Source organism: Cheilinus undulatus, linkage group 16 (genome assembly GCF_018320785.1).
Source record: "Cheilinus undulatus linkage group 16, ASM1832078v1, whole genome shotgun sequence".
Taxonomy (NCBI): domain Eukaryota; kingdom Metazoa; phylum Chordata; class Actinopteri; order Labriformes; family Labridae; genus Cheilinus; species Cheilinus undulatus.
In genome coordinates this window covers 28707911-28729957 of record NC_054880.1, presented here as the reverse complement: position 1 = coordinate 28729957, position 22047 = coordinate 28707911, and the positions used below count along the sequence as shown (strand labels likewise).

Genomic DNA, 22047 nt, shown 5'->3' with positions numbered 1-22047 from the left:
TGCAGATGTAAGCTCTTAGACCTTGACCATGTCTGTTAGCTCATATGTAAGGCTCCAGTAGCCCTGCAGGGCTGTTTTACAGGCATATGTAAACCATAGATACATGACTTATAAAGCATATCTGCTGTGTATTCAGCCATGCATAGAAACACGCATCCTCTCATACAGAAAGTGCATTCATGTGCTTAACCACATTTCCTCTTGTACAGTTGGTAAATGCACCAGCAGCCACGCTTGAACACAAACTGACAAACAAAGCTGTAAGTAAACATTAGTAATCTGGCATACATTCCCTCACATGCAGCATGAATCATGGTCTGCCCCCTCAGGGGAGATTCAAGCCAAATGTAACAACTATTAGGCTTGTATTCACAGTCGGTGTGTGACATTTGTGTTGTTTTCCTATGTCTTTATTCTGAACACATGTTCCAGTCAGAACCAGTCCCTCCTGCATCAGGAATAGGACGCAGCATCATTCATTTAGAGAGTCGGAGTACTTTTGAGACTCTAAATTACCTCACTGCTGTTTATGTTTGGAGGCATTAATTAAGGCTTAACAGGTCACACATTCACACTACCGGGCGTTTTGATTTTAAATTAAATTTTCCTATTAATACAGCTGCCTCATCCACAAATTACTTGTTTCATAATTGCTGCTGTTGGCGCGTCTTTAAAAGATGACTTGAAAGTTTATCCTCCTTTCCTGCAGACAAAATAACCTGAGAAAACGTCTTACCCCGGCACTTTTCCTGTTGGGCGGAGAAAGTGCAGTAAAGGCAGCAGACAGAAAAAAGAAAAATAAGAAAATATGAGATGTAATTTCTATCATCGTGTCCTCAGCCAGATTTTGCCGATGGTTTCTGTGGAAACGGAGCATTAATGTTTGCGGCCTGGGTAAGAGAATTTAATTTAGTCCAACACATTGGTGCCCAGCAGAAACAATTCGCCCGGAGCCACATCCTGTTTACACCACAGCAGAATTTAGTCTTATTTTGATATATCACTAACACGATGGAGGTTATTATTTTCTCATTATGTTATCATTGTGTTTCACTGCCTGAGAGATCTCTCCAGCAGAGTAGGAGGCAGAAACACAACATTTAAAGGCAGGATGGGAACTTAACAAATATGTGTTTAGACTAAAACTGTGTTAAGAAACTGACATTTCCTCTCATGCTGAAAAAGTCAATCTTTTTATCCTTGTTTTAGCCTCAGTAGTTTGTAGAAGTACATGCATTTGTACCAGTACAGGGCTTTTAGTACAGTATACTGATCCAAAGACATATGGACAAAAATATTTGACCACACCTGCTAATTATTGAATTCAGGTGTTGCAATCAAACCTGTTACCATGCAGTCTCCATTTGCAAACATCTGTGATGAGAAATGGGTCATTCTGAAGAGCTCACAGAGGGATAATGGTATGGGGCTGGTTTCAGGGTTTGGGCTAGACCCCTTAACTCCAGTGAAGGACAATCTTAATGCTTTAGCATACCAAGACATCTTGAACAATGCTATGCTTCCAACTTTGTGGCAACAGTTTTTATTCCAACATGACCATGCCCCAGTGCACAAAGCAAGGACTATAAAGACATGGTGTGATGAGTTCTGTGTGGAAGAACCTGCACAGAGCCCTGACCTTAACCCCATCGAGTACTTCTGGGATGAACTGGGAGCCAGGCCTTCTTATCCAACATCAGTGCCAGACATCATAAAAGCTCTAATGAATGAATGAATGGGCGCAAAGTCCCAGTGAAGCACTGCACAATCTCATGGAAAGCAAGAAGAATGGAGGCTGTTATGGCTGCAAAACTTTTCTTTAATTTTTTGCAGGCTTCTCACAGTCCCCCTCTCAACCCCTTCACTGGAAACCAGCGGTATAGATGTGCCGCTGAAACAGTTGGAAAATATTTTGCATTTATCAGTATTCACTGTGCCACAAAGTTCATAATTTTAATGTTCTTAGTTAGTTGGAATGCTTTTAAATATCTGAAGTGAGCAGTGAAAGCAGCTTTTATTAAAAGTTGTCCTTTTATATGCATGATGCCAAGCAATCATTAGTTAAAGTACCACTTTAGTATACAAGCAAAATTATGAGGAAAAATGCATCTTTTTATAGAAAATACCTTTTCTCAAGAGCATTCAAAAGGCATTTCAAATTACAGTATTTAAGCTTTTGCAACAAAAGCAAATATTACCATTACAGATAAATTTGCTTTTTTCATTTCAGTAGCAACAATCATGTTGGGATCACATTTGGTTGTGGGTGGGGGGATGCTGTTCTGTCCCATGCATGTCCAGGGGAAGAACATAATAATTTAAAAAGTGCAGTACACTAATGCTAATTTTAACAAGCTGTAATGTCCTACATTGAGCCATTTTTGTTAGTTAACAAAAAGATGCTTTCATGAAGTAAACGGGAAGGGGTTGAATTGCTATCCATTCATTATAAATGACTGAACAAATTATTCCACTTATGTCACTCCCAGATTTCTACCTGTTGAATCTCTTGGAAAGACATAAAGTCACATTTGTTCATGTTGACGCTGCATGGCCTGCAGCCGACATGTTTTCCCACTCAGCCCTGTGCTTCAGACCAGTAAAAAGTTAAAATATAATATTGAAGATGTGTATTTTATAGTTAGTAGTGCAGAAAGTTACACAGCAACTCCTCAGCTTTGGGGTAAATGGTTTGTTTACCCGCCCCCAGGGCCAAAAGGATGTAACGTTTTTTGGGCCTTCCCTTTAATGCCGACTGTGTCTTAAATGTTTCAGTGCATGATTAGCACATGCATGAATGTTTGCATCTCTTAGCTGCTAAAAAAAACGTTGAAAATGACAAAAACAGATTCATAGAACCACCCCCTAAACCTGATAACCAGTTGTGCCATCCTTGGTGGCAACAACTGCAAGCAAACGTTTCCAATAACTGGTCTTTCATATTGCTGTGGAGAAATTTTGACCTGGCACTGGAGTCCCAAATACTTAGAAATGGATTTGTAACCCTCTCTAGCACAGTGAACAAAACTGACCAAATAAAGAGACTTAGAGAAAAGAACAGAAACGAAGTGTACACTTCCTAAAAGTAAAGAAGATACAAGGTGTTGATTTTAAATTAAGATATGCTTACTTTGCTCCCATTGAATGTCCCTGGTGAAGTTTTCTTACAAAAAGAGTCACTTTTAGTTATGTTGAGATAACTGAGTCCTGGTTTTATTCATATCCTCTACTCAAGCATGGATTCCATGTTTTAATAGCAATATTCCAATATTCCGCCAGATGGAAAGGAAAACAGCTGCTAGGAGAGAAATCAGTTCAACCCATTTGTAGGACCTGAGGGGAAAAACGAGGTGTAGAAAATCTATAAATTCAAATGTGATTGTTTACAATAAAAGACTCCACTGCATGCCTTAAATGAATTACCTGAAAATATGGCACACTGCGAGATGGTGGCACTTTGTTGTTTTATGACTCGATTGGCTGCCATATGGTGCTTCACACATTTAAGCAAACAAATGTAATGCTGTGTGTGTATATTGGAGGAGACTGGCATGACTAAGTAACAGTGAGGCGTGTCATTTCACTGCACACAATCAGCTCCAAAAAACAAGGGATGGATGCTGAGAAATTTCTGCTTAAAATAAGCACATTTATTTTTCAACAGAACAAGAATAGTCTTTTGCCAATATTTAAAACAATAAGATACATCTTTTAGAGTTGACCTGATTATTATTATTATTTATTTATTTTTTAAATATTATTATTATTATTTTATTTTTTTTTTTTTATTGTTTTTTTTTTTTTTTTTGGTCGTAGAAAGCAATCATGTCATTCATGTTCTGATATATCAGCTGGTTTTGTGGTTGGTCAGTCCACTAAGCTTTGCTGTGTACTGGGACTTCCTACAGGTGACAGTGTAACCTGATTAAAAGAGAACAAAAGTCATCTTAATTTAGTCAGTAACATGCTTTTATATAATTTGTTCAACTGAGCAGTGAAAAAATCTCCCAAGAAGCAGTACAGGTCAAACAGTGCAAACGGTCTGATAACTAAAAGGCCAAATGTATTAGAACATTAACTCAAATTTGAGGAGATTCTAAGGGTCCGTCTCCACAGCTGGGGCTCTTCGTACTGGCAGGACTCAATTTCAATACATAGCCAGTGCAGTCCGGCATTTTCAAACTGCAGGGGCCTGAGCTGAACAACATCCTGTCTGTTTTGTTTGTATACAAGACACCATCATATCAGAAACTGAACGTATCATGGTGGACTTAATAAATATTGAGCAGCAGTTGATTATACTGCAGTTATTGCAGCTTTTTTTGTCCACTGAAAGATGAGTGAGGAAATTAACCATGATATTTTTCAGATGTTGGCAAGTAAAGCACAACCATTTACAGTGCCTATATAAAGTTTTCACCCCTTTGGATGTTTTACACTTTTTATTGACTTTATAAATCAGTCATGGTCATTATAATTTGTCTTTTTTGACTAAATCAATTTACAAAAAAAAAAGAAAAAAAAAGCTCTTTGATGTCAACATGAAAACATATTACTATAAATTAATGTCTATGATATAAAAATATGTAATGTATAGTAAGTGACTGCATAAATATTTACCCCCTCAATTCAGTATTTCAGTATTTAGTAGATATACCTTTAACTGTAATCACAGCACTGAGTCTGAGTAGATAAGTCTCAATCATGCTCCAGAACATTCACCTTGTTGTCTTTAAACCATTTCTGTGTAGCTTTTGCTGTATGCTTTGGGTCATTGTCTGAAAAATAAAACTTCTCCTAAACCATACTTCTCTTGCAGACTGATTAAGATCCGTCAGGATGTTTCTATATGTTGCAGCATTCATTTTACCCTCTACCTTTACATGCTTTCCAGGGCCGGCTGCCAAGAAGCATCCCCACAGCATAATGCTGCCACCACCATGCTTCACATTTGGGATGTGTTTATGTGTGTTTGGTCTCTGCCAAACATACCGAAAGCACCATTTTGGTCTTATTAGACCAAAGAACATTCTTCCACCTTTTACCAACTCTAGTTGAGATTCAATATGAGTTTTCTTCAGTGGTGACTTTCTCTTTGCCACTCTTCGATAGAGCTTTGACTGATGAAGAACCTGGGCAACATTTATGCAGAGTGACTTTCATCTCAGCTGAAACAGCCAAAGGGATAAAAACTTTTTAAAGGCACTGTATTTTACTTTAGGGTCTACACAGTAAGTCTGCTGAAATAACTCACCCGATACCAGACCATTCACAGGGCTTGAAATCTGTGTTGTTTTGGTGCACTGTTACATTTTTTTTATTTTTTTTTATTTTGAGTCTGCATAAAGTCAGGGCTATGGAGCATGCTGCAGTGAATTTTCACAAACCAAGTGTAAATCAGGCACTAGCAACTATTTGATCATCAACAGATGCATATGTCAAAATTTAATGCAGGTGCAGTAAATTCAGCTCTTGGAATCTTTAAATAAATCAGTAAGAACAAAAAGCTAGAATAAGTGAAGTACTCAAACATGATTAGTGCCTGAGGAGAGTAAATGTTATGTGAGATATTTCAATTTAATAAGATTCAGTTTTTCTACATTCACTACATGCCTTCATCCAAGGACAAGTCTAGCAATCTTTAATATACTCATTTGTTTAAACTCACCCAGCTTTGCATCTGAACCTTGGCTGTTTTATATTTTATGACATATGTTAGTATGATTGAGTGGAGTAGGGCTTCCCTTGATAAAGGCTTAAAAAAAGATCAGAATATAAAACTAGATTGTTTCTGATAAATGCAGGCAGAGTGTTTCATGCCCCCCAAAAGCAGTCTCTGCGTGGCTGCAAACATGAGAATAAGTGAAAGTCTGTCTTCATAAGTTATTTAGTGTAACATATGAGCAGCTTTTTCTCTTAATGCATTTGGAAAGTTCTGCACAAAAACAGCTCTGGATGATTTTTAAAAATTGATAAAGAAAGTCCATTAAAGGTGTAATGGCTTATTTAATGCATATATTCAGTATATTACATGTGTATTATACATGGCTGTTGCATGTGTATGTGCCCATGTGTCAAAGCCGACATATGTGGTTGTGGTACAAACTCTGAATAAATTACAGATCGCATCTGTGTGTGTAATGTGTTTGGACAGTGATGCTTGGCTCCAGATGTGCCACTTTCCTCACTGTGTGTTTGTTTGTGTATATGTGCGTCTTGTGTGTCCTTCTTCCACAGACAAGGTGCCTCATTTCTCTCGGCTGGGTGACGTTGAGGTGAATGCCGGGCAGAATGCTTCGTTCCAGTGTGTCGCCACAGGCAAAGTTTCCGAGTCTGATCCCTACCTCCTGGAGGTGAGAGGACTTTTCTTATTATCATTGTTTCTCAAACACTCAAGCCAAAAGCCTCCGGACAATTCAAGAAAAAGTTTGACTGTAAAGAGAAGACACAAAGGATTAAGACAAAAACATGTGCAGCTTCTAGCTGATAGGATTATGTATTGATGTGAATGCACCACTGCAAGTTCCTGTTTAGAAATAGCCATCAGTATTAGGCGATCCCATTCAAATGCGTCCAACACCCATTTACACGCCACTGATGAAGCAGTGAGAACAAATTAGGGTTAAGTTTCTTTCCCAACACATAAACATAAGACTACATACTGAGCCACAGTTGCACCATGTGAAAGCTGAGAGGGTCAAAGACATAACCAATGGTAATACATTTTAAAGACTATGTGTGGATATACATAAGTAGAGGATCTCAGCTTCTATTGAAAGTGCAGGCTGCAGTCCATTACTGACTCACATGAGAGGTGAATTAGCATGACTAGGAGGGTAAGTTACCAGTTTCATACTGGTACTGTCAGAACCATGGACCAGAACACAGAATTGCAGGACTCAAAAATGCAGACTCTCAGACAGGTTGACGTGAGGCAAAAATCAGATTCTTTAATACAGTCCAAAGTCAAAAACCAGAAGTTCCAAAACTCACAGGCAAAGGTACAGAATAAGCAGCAGGCAGGAGCGGAGTCAAAACGGGCTGGCGTGGTCGAGATCGAGATGAAAACAAAGACGTGAGTAAACTAGAGAGCTGGTACGTGACAGGAAAGGTCAACGGACTAACAAAGGAGGTGGGTGAGCAGGTGAGTATTATACTATGACTAATTAGTGATGCAGGACCGGTGTGAGGAGCAGCGTGCAGGACGGAGAACAGGAGAGGGAGGGGACGAGGTGAGTGACACAAGAGGTAAGGAGAGTCGGAGAGGAAAAGGCGGGGGCGCGGTGCATGAAGCGTGATTGATCTAAAAATAGAAAAGAGAAATTAGAACCAGCAAAAATGAAACAGACATGAAAGTGCGAAAAAGGTGAAAAATAAACTTAACAGACGAGGATCGTGACAGGTACTATTTAGATATTTTGGATGATACAATATTTTGCAATACCACAAAATCTGTCACGATACGATTTCGATTTTATTCAATATAGGGGCCTCCAATCGATACCAGGTGATTTTATGCGCAATGCAGACAGCACTTGCGCTACCTCAGCCATAATGAGTCGAGTGTTTTAATGTGTGAAAGATCTCATATGATGGTTGTGTATGTGTATGAAGATGTAGAGGTAGTCTGCAAACTAAAGGGAGAGACCCGTCTTACAGTAGTGTCTGTCCGAAATATATCCACACAACCGTGATAGGAAAGGATATTCTCTTTCCCTCAGCTGCAAAACTTTAAGCCACCGCTGTTAGTTAGCTAGCTTGTCAAGGACACTGCCCTGGGGCGGAAACTATCAACAGACATGCGTGGGAATTTCAATATAAAAACATAGCTTGAAGCATCAATTTAGATCGATGTTTTGACTTTCCATTAACCTGATTGGATCATTTATCAACCAATCGATGTATCTATACAGTATACATCGATGAATCGTTACACCTCTAATGATTAACCCCTACACATTCTCTCCTTTAACAACCACTTGACTACACACTTTATAAATCATGAATATCATACATTGCTCCAGGACGTACATATTCTATTCAGCTTTTTATTGCTGTATTCATTTTTAATGTCAATTCAGGAGATGCCAAATTAGTGTAATGGAGTAGCCTTTTTGTCTTCTTGTATTTTTTGAGTACAAATGTGTGGTTTTATGGGTCAATAATTTTACTTCAACAGAAGTAAACTTTGGTTAAATCAAATGTACGTTTACTTGAGTACAATACTGTTATACTTTTTCCACCTTTGCTCATGCCAAACTGTAACCCTAAAACTGAAGTACAAATCTGTGAACTGTAACATCCCTACTGGAAACCATGTACAAAATGACTTACAACTCCCTCTTATCGACTTCTTATAAGCTATACCATCTGTAATAGTGTACCCCTTTGTCCCCTGGAGTATCTATGGATATAATTTGCTGGCTAAATGTTTAAACACCTAATCCTTTGGTACTCAGCACCAGAATTACTTTTTTTAAAAATCATTTTAGGCCTGCAATCTTGGTCAAATTCCCTTTCTAAACTGTAATGCAGTCACTTGCCACTAGAGGCCTCTGCAGCCCCAGTTAATGGCTACTGCCTTCTATAGTGCTCTAAATCCAGTGTAAAGAGTAGTGAACTGATAGCACTGATAGCATCTCGTAGGAGCAGTGCAATTTTGCACTGTTTTAAACCAGAAAATGGGCATAAAGTGGCTGTGCCAGGTTTTACTTACTAACAGAGGTACTTAGTGACGATATTCAGTGCAAAATTATATACGCTAACCTCCGAGGAGGGATGTAGACTAGCAGTTGTAGCACTGTTAATGTAAGCTACATTCTCCAGACCAGTTTCACATCATTTACCCATTGCACACAGGGGAGTTATAGGAGTGGTAGTATTTTCCTCCACAGTCCACGGACATACTTATTAAGTTAACTGATGACTCTAAATTGCCCATAGATGTGAGCGCTTGCCTCTATAAACCAGCCCTGTGATTGACTGGCAGCCAGTCCAGAGTGTACCCTGCCTCTCGCCCAATGACAGCTGGGATAGGTTCCAGCCCCCCCACAACCCTGAACAGGATAAGCGGTCACTAAATGTGACTAAATGTAACTTAAAGTCACATTTAAATTATTAGCTCAGGAATATGACCAGGAGCCGCCTCCTCTGACCTGGTGATGACCTGCACAGTAGACATTAAAGTCCTAAGGGGGCCATGATGTTAACAGCCAGTGTAAAACCAGCCATTTTATTGTAATTTGATAAATAATGCATTAAGTTTGTGACTCCAAGTTTGTGCTTTAATGGTTTTGTTGTTGCAAGGAAATGATTCATCTGAGGCTTTGGGAAGATTATTAAGTTTGTGCCTCTGCTTTTTGTAGCTTTTTGATTGTTATGGCATTTAGTTTACAAAAGCCCCTGAGGTAATTTCTCTCATCCACCTCCTGAAAATAGTTTCAATTTGCTTAGCTTGAATATGAGCTAATATTAGTCTTCAAAAATCCATCCTTGAATGCCTGCACTCTTCCTCTGGCCTTGATGCCTGCACATCTAAGTGCTTTTGAAATGATGGCGGTAGGGGGAAGGCGCTTTGCAAATGAGATCTCACTCTACTTGGTGATCCATCCCCAGTGTTTCCTCCCTGATTTTTATTTCACACACCCCTCTCTCTCATCTCAGGATTGAAGCCTTTGAAGATCATTGGCATGTGAAAGAGCCATTTTTATCAGTGTGAAAGTTTGCGACTTTGTTGACGGAGCTACACACACATATACACACAGCAATGCGCACACAAACAATAAAGGTTCGTGTTTTGTAATTTGACAGTACGCTGCAGTGAATTTCCAGTTGCTGCAGCTCCTCCCTACTTTCTCATTAAGCCAAAAAACCTGGCAAGAGCAGAAAATAGAAATATATCACAAACCATTACCTCCTTCTGTTCCTCTATTTGTTGTTCGGGGCTCGTTTAATCATCAGCACCGACTCTGCTAATTGCTGTTTCCTCTTTGATCTCTGTGGCACTGTGGACGTCCTCTCTGGACCAGTCTGGAGCTGCTCCTCTCCAATCTTTCTTCTATTTAGGTAGTCCAAACAAATTGTTAGCATAATGTTTCTTCATCAATTAGCATCTAATTTCTACTGCTGTCCTCTGGCCCGCATTAAACACAGGTTCTCTCAGATGATGTTAACATCCTTAACATCTATGTGTTACGAGCCCAGTCAGATTTACATCCAAATCTTAATAAAGATGCTTGGCAGACAAAACATTCAAAGGCAGATGGAATGGGCAGAATCCAAATCTGTCATCAGCAGGGGTGGAAATCACCAGTTTCATCACAAAAGGACACCATGCAATACAGTACGATACGGTACGGTACGGTACGATAGGATAGAATAGGATAGGATTTTGGCATTTTGGCAAATGATGAATGCACACATACATACCGGCACAGAGAAACTTGCATACCATGGCCTGGCACAGTGCTGGGCCAATCTCACAAAACTGAGACGCTTCCTTTTGCAGTTAAATTCTGACCTGACCAATCAGCGTTGTAGAACAAGGCAGTAGTTACGAATGTGGATGAGTCGAAGCAATTGCAAGCAGCCAGTGGTACCTGGTGAAGAGATTAGCATGGATGTAGCAATAGGAGTAATATTATCATCAGAAGAGGAAAACATTTCTTTATGAAAAGAAGAAAAAAAGAAAAAGGTTTTAGAAATCACCGTGTTCTGTTTTCTTTCGCATTTTAAATGACATCCTAACATTTTAGGATTGGGGCATGTTTCTAAAGAATAAAGGTGGAACAAACTGTTTCCTGCACTACTGTCATGTCAAAATAAATCACAGAAGCCTAGAATAAGTCATTCAGGACATTTTGTTTAATTTTTCTCTGTGACTCTAAATCTGAAGTACAAAATGAACCGTAACCTCTGCGAACTATTAATCTTCTTCTTTGTGATTTTTTTTGAAGATTTACTTTAAAAAAAAAAGAATTGAAAACAAAAGCAGGAGTTGGAAAACAAATTTCAAAAGTCTTTGGAGCTTGTATGAAAAAGAAACAGATTATGCTGAAACCATAACGAAAGTTAAAATGAGTTAACACCTGCAGCTTTAGGCGGGTGAACCCAGCCGCTGTACATCTAATTTTCATGTTTTCTCTCAGCTCTGTCCTCCTAAACCAATTCAAACATGCAGCTGTCAAAGCCACTTACTTGTAAAAAGCCTGAGCAGGGGACAGTTTACATAATCATCTGCTCATTCTGTGTGAGGGCCGCATATATTGTGGCTCGCACCTGGAGCAGCTTATTGCGAGTGCTGGCCTTTGATTTCCTGTTTCACTGCTTGAGCCAATTGCCCGTGTGCCTGGAGCGTTCACACATTAGCATGGCGATAGATGAGGAGATGTCAGCTCGCTCGTCCGTGCTGCAAACAGCAGCCTGGGAGGCCTTTGTCACCGCCCTCACCGGCGAAAACACCATTGTTAGCGATGACATTTATCACGTATTTATTATCTTGCCATCCCATGAAGCTAATTCCTGCCGTCCTTTGTCTTTGTCTGTCTGCTTCTCAGCTGGACGCCTGTTTTTAATCACTTGAATAGACTTCAGGTAAACATGTGTGGTTGGGTTGCTGTGCTCATGACTCATTTCTCTCTGTTTGCTTTTTGTCCGACTGTCAGCGGAGAAACGGCATGGTGCTGGACAATCCCCAGCTGTCTCGGTTGAGCCACAAACGGCTGATGGCCACTTTCCAGGTGGAGGCGCAGCGTGGGGAGCAGGACCTCTACCGCTGCATCACCCTGTCACCCAAGGGTGCAACTGTTTCCAACTTTGGAGAACTCATTGTCAGAGGTAAGCAATATTAAACAGCAATGACAAGCCCATTATCTGTGATTTAATTCATCTACTTATAGCAAGAGGTGTCATGATATGAATCCAAAACACAGAAGAGACCATTTAGAGCTTAACAGTGGAATCCTGGAAGTAAAAATCACAACTTTCTTCATAGTGGGTTTGATTATTAGCCATGATGTCATAACCATTCAAGGTAGACTTACAATAAGCCACCTGTGTGTGGAAAAACAACACAAAAAACAAAAACATAATAACTATACTACCCACCTGGACTTAAGGGTGCAGTGTGTAATATTGGAAATATTAGCAACATCTAACAGTCAGATTCTAGACTCACCTCTAGTGCACCCAGTGAAATTTAACAAATATGTATTTTTTATTTGGTCCCTTCTATGGTACTGTAGAAACATACACCAAAAACCAGCAGTTTGTGGAGATGACAAAGGCTTATTCAAAGTTAATGAAAATTAAACATTTTTATACATTAAGGTGGTTTAAGGGTAATTTTGACAAGCCTTCTTATAAATGTTGTGTTTCAGTTTCACCAGGCTTGTTCTGCTTTATGCTACTAGGCTAGATGTTATACACTGTACCTCTAACATTAAGTTCTCTTCTTACCAACCAATGTTTCTAGTGGCTTTTGAAAATCACTTGCTACTCAGCACTTTCATTCTCCAAAATTTTGTTGGGGGTGAATTCTTTTTTATGCAAAATCTGGCACTTCTGGGATGAGACAAAACACATGTTGTGTTCTCCCTCCTCATTCTCATCAAAATAAGCTATCCTTTGTACAGTAGTATGTTAAATAGTATGCTGACAATCAGGTGACAACCAGGCACCTGGGGTCAATAGCAACAGCAAAATAAGTGTTTTGGCATTGTCGAAGATTTGGCAATTTTTTTTATGGCCACAATCCTCATACTCAGCTCTGCTGCTCATCCCACAAATGCATGTTCCTTACAAATGTGGCACCATTTAAAATATAAATAGATAGGCTTTTCAATGGTAAAATATTTATTGCCAAGAAGTATTGTTACAACAAAGAAAACTTTGGTGCCAAGTTTATTTAACATAATATTTACCTTTTCTGATGAAAATAATTCCCTGAACTAGGTTGGTAATGTTTTTTTCTGATATAAAGATCAGCATTTTAACGTGAGGGGTGTATGTGACTTCTGGTGCTTCAGCAGTCAGCCTCTAGTGGAGACCTGAGGAACTGCAGTTTTTTACATTTCACCACTGGTGAAACCACTGTTTTAAATTGGCTTGGTTTGATTGTTGGTGGATGAATGGATGGATAGATGGATGGATTGGAATTCAAGTCATCACCAGTTAAAATGCATGAGTTGTGTTGTGGTGCACACACAAGGCTAAACCAATGCAATTGTTGCTGTGATAGAGTGATATGTGACAGACAACAGTCTGAATCATCAGCAGGTGTCAATGTAGCATTGCATACAACCAGGTAACTAATCAAACTTCATCCACTTGTGATGTTGTAATTATAATGGGGAATACAGTAAAAAGGCAAACAAAGATGCTTTTCTTTCCAAGTATGATGTCTGTAATTACAACACCATAAAGTGAATGTACTGGCCCTGCAGAGCGTCTCTGTTGACCACCAGCTGCATGCTGCAGTGGATCAACTCAGTTTGTCTTTAGCAGCTGTGTAAACTCTAAGTTCAATAAATGATGAACTTGCTATTTCATCAAGGTTTTTTTCCACAACAAAAGTTAATAGTTTTTTCTTGAGTGGATTTAATGTGAAGACCCGCTTTAGAATGTGTTCTCGGTAGCAGCTTTGCACACCTCAGCAGGAGAGAAATGAAACTTACAGGAACAATTACAGAGAAGTGAATAAATATAAAATCATTCAGACATTAGTTCAGTTTTCCACCACAGACTTAATTTTGGGTGAGGAGAGGGGGGTGTAACACCTGAATATGCATTTAAAGGCACCATCTCTTTTAAACTTCTTACCACAATACTGTGATAACAACACATTTATTGTACAGGGCAAGAAAAAATACCATGGTGTAAATAATAGGTCATATTGCCTAGCCCTACTTTGCACCATATGCTTTAGACAACGTACTTCGTGTATGGTAGTGGCAGATTTGTTACAGTAGTCCTGCTTCATCCATTTACAGCAATAAAAGACAGAAGTAAAAAAGAGGAGCTTAAAACACCTCTTTTAGATTTTCTTAATTCATTTTTTTTTAATTAAGAAAACCTTGCCTGAATTAAAAATCTTTTTTAAAGAGTGTCCTGATCAAGGCAGCAACAATTAACACATTTTCAGAGCAAGATTATGCACCAATAGACAAAAAGCAGAATTCAAGAAACAAAAGTAAACTGCATTAGGAGACACAGAGTAATAAAATTAAACAGCATACATTTGTCAAAATTGCCCACAATCGTAACTAAATCAAGCAAAACATCTACAGCCAGCCAGATGTTCCTGCCTTGAAGTCATTTAACATCCTCTTAAAATCATCCAACGAGACCACATCATTAAGTTTTAGGTCCTTTTTCAATTCGTTCCAAGCAAAGGGAGCAACAAAATTAATTTTTTCCCGGTTAAGTTCAGTCTTGTCTTGAATTTACAAAATTTATATATAGTGCTCCTTTAAATTCTTCCACAGCAAAACAGCAGGCCCTAACAATGTTTATCATGCCATCATATTTTAAAAAATCATGTCACAAAATACCCCAGCAGGTTTAATCACTGTTTACAGCCCCCTCTGCCCACTCATACACAACAGCAGACAATAAATTAATTTGATGTTTACCTGGTTTTATAAGGGTTACATTATCCATGAAGCTTTTTTATATGCAGAGGATGAAATTAGTTATACAATTATTCATGCAAATAAGCTCTTATTCAACATCATTAGAGAGAAAATTAAACATTTACTGGTTTCAAGAGACTCTTTTTCTTTCTCCCTCGGTCCCTCTCTAATAGAACTGATGATATTGAAACATTTTTTTCTGATTCAGTGCTTAAGCAGAGCACAAAATAATGTTATTAAACTGGGAACAAAAAGAAGAGAAGGGCAATGACATGAATCCTTGACCTCTTGCTAGAAATCTGTGTCTCTTTCAGTTTAAGTGAACAGTTTTGCATAGCTGTTTTTCGAGGACAAATTTCATAACTACTTTCCTGTTTTTCAAATAATATTTCTTATAATCAACACCAGAACCTTGATTCTGTAATGAAATCTCTTTCAGTGCCTCCGACACCAATCGCTCCCCCTCAGCTCCTGCGGGCAGGCCCCACCTATCTGATCATTCAGCTCAACACAAACTCCATTGTTGGTGATGGGCCAGTCATCAGGCGGGAGATCCAGTACAGGGCCAGTCAGTCTACGTGGACAGAGACACACGGTGTGGGCTCCCTCACCTATAAAGTTTGGCATCTGGAGCCGGACACAGAGTACCGCATCAGTGTCCTGCTCACACGGCCTGGAGAGGGGGGAACAGGAGCACCGGGACCGCCTTTGATCAGCAGGACAAAGTGTGCTGGTAAGCCACAAAGAATTACTTCCTTATTGTTATATATAACACTTAACCCTGTCATTCATTGAGCCATATATTTCTGCCGTGACTTGACTGACAAACTACACACTGACCCCAGATCTATCATCATGACCGACATGATGCCATTGGAATGATAGGACTGGGTTCGGTATAGGGTAGGTTTAGTGTAACATAACCCTAACCCTACACAACTTCCAAGTTCATAGTACCTCCCGATCAAGAGTTGAACTGACTTGGAGATCTGTTTTGCAAGACAAAACTTGAATTATTCCTTTACCTAACCCTATCCCTAACCCTGGAGGCATACACTGCTGGACTGTGAGTTCCAAACAAAAGGTCATTAACCAACAGCAATGACAATAAAGTCTTTCTGATTCTCTGATTCTGATACACTACGTCCTCTGTTTTTAACATCTTCCTCTAAAGCTTATCCTAATCCTAACCCCAAAAGTACTAACTCTTTTTCCATCTCTAAAACTTGAAAGTAAGTATCAATCAACTCCAAATGGCCTGAAATGTGCTCAACATGTCTTGGAGGCATGAATTTGGTGAAAAATACTTTGAAATTTTGCTCATCCGCCAGCCCCATTCATTTTAAATGAGAATGCATTTTCGCTTATTAACCCAAAAACAGTAACTTGTAAAGACTCAGGAGTTGGTGCCACCAGACTGGAAGAGGGATTCTCAGAATACAGGAGCAGTTTTAGTAGCTGCTTTGTAAGCAATAAGTACTGCGATCGGAGCTCCAACTGGAAATGAACAGAAGAGTGATGTGCTGTCTAGGTTGGTTGGAGCCCAGACTTGCTACAAGCGTCTTTTTTTTAGATCATCTGCAGAGGTCTAAATGTGCATGCAGGAAAGCCTGCCAGTAATGATTTGCAATAGTCAATGCGCAGCAGTACCAGGAAGCGTGTTGCATGCTCTGTTAGGTAGGGTCTGATAGCTTCATGTTTTAGAGGGTAAATTGGCATGACTGAGCAATCAGGACCATGTGAATCTTAAAGGTAAGCTATTTATTAGTCATGACACCCAGATTCTGGGAAGATTTAGTGGGCAGGAATTTATTTGATCCAAGCTGGATATCGATCTGTAGTTGTATGGTGGGACTGGCTGGGAAGACAATAAACTCAGTTGAGCTGGACAGGTTGATTGTAGCGCCTCATTAATTCTCCCTAGAAATGACTTGATTCATCTGAGCTGGGAAGAATTCTATACAATCACAGGGGGTTTCTCTCTGAGCTTTTGTTATGACAAGCATAACTGTGGAAGTGTAATAGTACTGTGTTCATCTTTTCTGTTACATTCTACCAATATGGAAACATCTGTCTGCTAAAGCAAGACCCTCTACTTGTGCTTTCCTGTCTCCTCTTGCTGGACGGTTTAGACTGCTCAACCTTTTCGAAGTCCCTTAAAAACAATGCAACAAGTCATGAAAAGAATCAATCCATTAAGTTTGTCATCCAGAAATGGCCTCAAGTCTTTAGAATGTGTTTTGCAACATCCAAGGTGACATTTAAAATGTTTATTGTGCTGTACCAACTGCCCAAACCCTTGGAATATTTAATTTGGAAAAAACAAATCAATAAAAGGAAGCAGATCCTCATATTTGTGGATCTGAAAGGACAGTTTTGCTGAAGAAATGACTTAACCTCTTGAACCCAATCAACACAATGTGCCTCAAAAGATGCATGACTCTGCTAAAACTTATCATTCTCACATTACTCGAATTCAGCATGCCTTTGTATTTCTGCATAGCTGTTTTATTCTTTCCATCCATGGTTACAAAAAAAATGAACTGATAAAAACTGATGATGCATTTATTTTTCAGTGAGAAGATTAGCAGAACTTAAAGACAAAGGCTAAAAATAACATATAAGAAGGCATTGCCAGCCACTGATTCCTGTGCAGTTTTTGTCTCTTACAGCTGTTTTCTTAACTCTTTTAGGTCAGGAGCAACAATAATAGCTGCTTTGGTGTTTCATTTTTAATGGGAATAAGATACTTTTTTGTCAGTAACTGTATGGCAAAAAGTCTGTTAGGTGAAGAGTGATCCATATGCATATTTGATTGATGTATAAGTCTAGTCACACATCTCCTCACCCTTTACTGAATCGATTCTTATCACATTAACAAGGGCAAGAAATTTCAATATTTGAGAGGTATTGTTTTCAATAGGATTTATAAAGAAAGACTGGGCTGACAGCAGCACATAAAGCCTGCAAGATATACCATTATTGAGGAGGTGTTACAGTTACATCATGGCAGTTGTGCATGCATTCTGTTGGCATATAAACAGAGCATATAAACAGAAAAGCAATGGAGACCAATTACTTCAGAAAAGCTAGACATCTGGCATAAGAGGAGAAATATATCCTTTTGCTATATAAAGTCAGAATAGTTACACAAAAAAGACATTGATATAACATACCAAAGACATTTCCTAAAACACAGTTGTTTTAGTAGTTCTAGTAGCAGCCACAGTACCTGTAGTGACTGTCATTGTTCTAAATACATTACACAAATAGTGAAAGGGTACATATCAATGAAACAAGCCTTTTTTTAGTTTTTTGCACATATTTGGGTATCAAGAGTGTCTACCCACCCACAAAATGTGACATAAGCCAATCCAGCCCTTTTGTCCATGGTCTGTCAACATCAGACAACATGAAATCTGATGATCTGTTAAGAATGTGTGCCCTTTTGGATGTCAAGGAGTCATTATGATAATACCTGCCTCTCACCTCCTATCTCCCCCATAGATCTCCACCCACAGTCATGTACTCTAACTGCTTAACTTGTGTCAGCACACACCCCATGGGAGAGTGAGAGAGTTGGAGTGAGAAGGAGCTTGTGCATTCAAAGAGAGACACGAAAACAAGTTGATCTGAGAAAGGTTATTCAGAGGTGGATTATAACTTCCTCTGGTGCTTGATCCATGTTATGTTTTGACCAAAGCACAGCACAGACAGTTTATTCAGACCTCAGGAGACTATGTTAAAGGTGGGAAAGGTGTATGATATGTTTTCTTTCACCCTCTGGTATCATTCAAATTTTGCACCCTAAGGACAAATAGTCCACTGTGAAAAACATTCATTTAAAATTGTCTAAATATTATTTCCCAAGCTACAGAATATTTTTATATTTTAAGAGGTCCCCAAAATCCCCAAAATATTCATTTTTTTGGTGCTTTTGATCAGGCCTGAAGTTGATAAAATGGATTAATTATAAAAAAAAAGGTAAATTCTTGTATTTATTTTTTCATAAATTTTTTTCACAGTAAGCAATTTTGTCCTTTATGGCTCATTAGAGTGCAAAATGTTAGGGTTGTTCTGATTCAAATACCAGTATTAGAAATACGTCCGATACTGTTTTAAATGCAGGTATTGGTATTGGCGAGTACACAAGTTTATGCACTGATCCAATATTGTTTGCTCAAATACAGGGCAGCACCATAGGAAACATAGACTCAGTCTGAAATCGTGATGTGTTTTTTATTTGAATTGAAAGAGTGCAAGTGGACAGGTGGCTTTTGATAAGTTGTTACATGACCATAAAAGCACAATGCATACTGAGGATTTAATTATTAGCACAAAACGAGGTTATAGTAGACCACCTGGTGATTCTTGGAGTACATAGCCCGAGAAATCATCTTTCAGAAGCATTTGGTGCCCTGATGTTGTGAGATTTACCTGAGTTCAGAGCTGCATCAAACTCCTTTGATGCATCACTTAACATCTTGTATTGTGCCCGCAGCTACAGAGAACAAATGGAGTGTTTGTTTTCACTGCAGCTGGGAAGTTATTTGATGCTTTCCATTTATCCAAGGCTTAGCTCTAATGAAAACACATATTTATATAAGGAGCCGAGTTCTGCTTTGTTTATAGTCGTACTTAGAGTGAAAGGGGTTGTGGGATTTCTATAGAGATAGAGGGAAAGTTTTATGTAGAACAAAGAGTTGATCATTTGATTTGTCAGTTGAATATAAAAATACAGAACTACCTCTTGTGATTAGGGCTTTGTCTATCTAAGGGTTTCCATTGGAATTTGATTGGTTAGATTTCACCGCTTGCTCTCGATCCATATTCTCATTTTTGACACAAAAGATAAACCAGGTAAATAAACTGTGTGTTGTAGACTTGGAATAACGATTCATTCTATGATGAGACTTGTTCCATCCATTTTCTCACTCTTTAATTTGCATCCTGCTGACCTTATCACCATATTACACATCCCTGTTTATAATACAGAAGGCTCATAGCTTACTGATGTTCATAACCTACAGTAGCTGTTCAGTGGAAGGCCACTGTACTACTTGTTGAGTAGTATGACACTATCTGTTGACACAGTTTGCATTTTATCTTTTTTTGCAATCATCCTTGATATGTTCTTTTAGCTCCCACACTTGTGAATCCTTTTTCTAGCATTTTAAGCTGTTTGAAAATAAAATAAAGAGGTTTAAAGGCCAGCTGAGATGCTGCTACTCCAATGGCTATGCTAAATGGAATAGTCCATCTTGAATTAAGATTATCCTGGTGAATAATTTATGCACACACAAAGGAGATGGATTAAAAGTGCCTGAATTATTTTCATTAATGCACTAAACACATTAACCCGTAAGCTAATATTCATGCTAGGCTATGAGTCATGATCTATTAGAAAAAAAAAAAACATGCAAATCTTTGTAAAAATAGAAATTTAACAGCCTTTTTTAGCTGGAATAGAACGATCCTTGTTTCATAAATAAAGGTTTGATTGAGAGATTGGTGGTTCAATGGGGCTCTGAGGAAGATATTGAATATCTGACTATTTAGGGTTATCCCTACTTTTGACTATAAGTTATTCCAAGCTACATGTAGGCAAGGTTGTCAGATTTTTGATACCTTAACACTATTTTTTTGCTTCACTCACTCTAAATCTGTGGTTTTCAACTTGAGACTCAGGACCCACCATCTGCTCCTTAAATCAGAACAAAGTTTTTGACTTTTTTCATTCAGTCAAGTTTATTTAGGGAAAAATGTCTGAAAGAATTTCTGCAACCACTTTTGGGCTCTGACCCACCAATTGAGAACCACTGTTTTAAATGATTTCAAACCACATCAAAGTCCCTAAACCTGTCAACCATGACAACAGGTGGGCAAGAAGCCAAAACTTAACCAGGGTTGTCAAGTGGGATGCCCCCTTCCTCTGTGTTGCGCCCAACTAATCCCACAACATCTTCAGAGGGTTGAACAGTAATCTCCAGCATCCCAGAGCCATGACCCCTCCTACCATGCCAGCATGGAGACATTCGCTGTCTTACCTACCTTACCACATGGCCAAACAGCATTACCACCTTCAACAAACCCAGGCTTAGTAAGAGGGTGGGAGGAGCTGAGCTAGGATGCCCTGACTGGGGCTAGCACTCACCCCTGCCAGATTAGGCTGATGCTCTACCTCCCCCTTCTACCTACCTTATCATGACTCCAGCTACACCAAGACTACTATTCCTATCACTGACATGACACATGGAACTGCAAAAGCTACACAAGAGATATTGAAAACAAAGAAAGAGCTTTCTACCCACTGTGTGCCTTTTTAGCAGTTCATAAAGATGTGTCTGTCAACGTTACTGTCTGTTAAAGTCGGTTAAAAAGACGGACTTCCAAAAATGACCTATATAAGAAAACAGACAGACTCATCACCATGTGTCAAGTAGGGGACAACAAAGGCTGGCTGTCCTTCAAATTGAAGTTGAAGTTTAAATGGGATAAAGCTAAGAAAACTAGCGAGGTTAGCATAAAAACCATCATGTGAGTTCCTATTGGTCAGTCAGGATAGGCACTGTTGACGTCAGTTCAACCATGCCTGATGTTTGACAATAGACTAGGATCGTTGTTTTATGTCACCTTATAGCTTGGTCACCTCAGCCTTTATATCAAAAGAACAGAGATGGGGTACCTGGCTTTTTTTTTTTTTAGCTGAAAGCTGGTGTGTGAACTTGTGCTGTAAAGCCCTATGCCCTTGTCCTGCAGAGCTGGAGGGTAGATGTCACTCTCCCTGTTGTCTGCTGCAGCATAAAGTTTAGTTGTAGAGCTTGTCGAGGCTCTTGTGTCATGCTCCCAGATGAGACGGTCCTCTCGCCACCACTCATCCGTGTTTTAGCCGCCGTGTTGTTCATCGGGTTGAAAGAGGCACCCCGCCACTCTGTCAAGTAGACAGCATGACACCCCTGTCACCTGCCACACTCTTTGATCCGCTCTCGTCAGCGTCTCCCGCTCGCCCACCTCCTGTCAACTCCCATAGCTCACATCTGAAGTTTTTTATCCCCCGAGGAGAGAGCAGCAGACAGCAGAGGCCCTGTGACACAAAACTCTGGATGAATTTGTCTTCCTAATATGTCACAGAAAGCCATTTCTTTTAGCACACTGACTCCTCTTTTTGGACAGTTGTAAAGTGTGACATTTCATACTTACTGGTGCGGAGGATTGCAATCCCAAGGGGGCCATTGTCGAGGGTGGCCAGTCGCACCGAGCCACGCTTCAGTTGCTAAATGAATGATGTGCACATTGGGTTTTTTTCTGCCGTGCCCATGCTTTTTGTGTGGCTAAAAAAAGTGACATGGACATGATGACTGGTATTCCACTATACAATAGGGAAAAGCCATGTCTACATTGCTGGAAACACATTGAA

At 39.3% G+C, this 22047-nt stretch overlaps 1 protein-coding gene across 5 annotated transcripts in view; it reads left to right on the top strand.

The window, feature by feature from the left end:
- Nucleotides 1–22047, top strand: part of ptprua (protein tyrosine phosphatase receptor type Ua) — a 336553-nt gene that overhangs the window by 183655 nt on the left and 130851 nt on the right. For all 5 annotated transcript variants that reach the window (XM_041808358.1, XM_041808356.1, XM_041808357.1 and 2 more), the window contains exons 5-7: nucleotides 6238–6353; nucleotides 11664–11835; nucleotides 15070–15363. In XM_041808358.1, the coding sequence (XP_041664292.1) occupies nucleotides 6238–6353; nucleotides 11664–11835; nucleotides 15070–15363 (582 nt within the window). The remainder of the gene's footprint in view (nucleotides 1–6237; nucleotides 6354–11663; nucleotides 11836–15069; nucleotides 15364–22047) is intronic.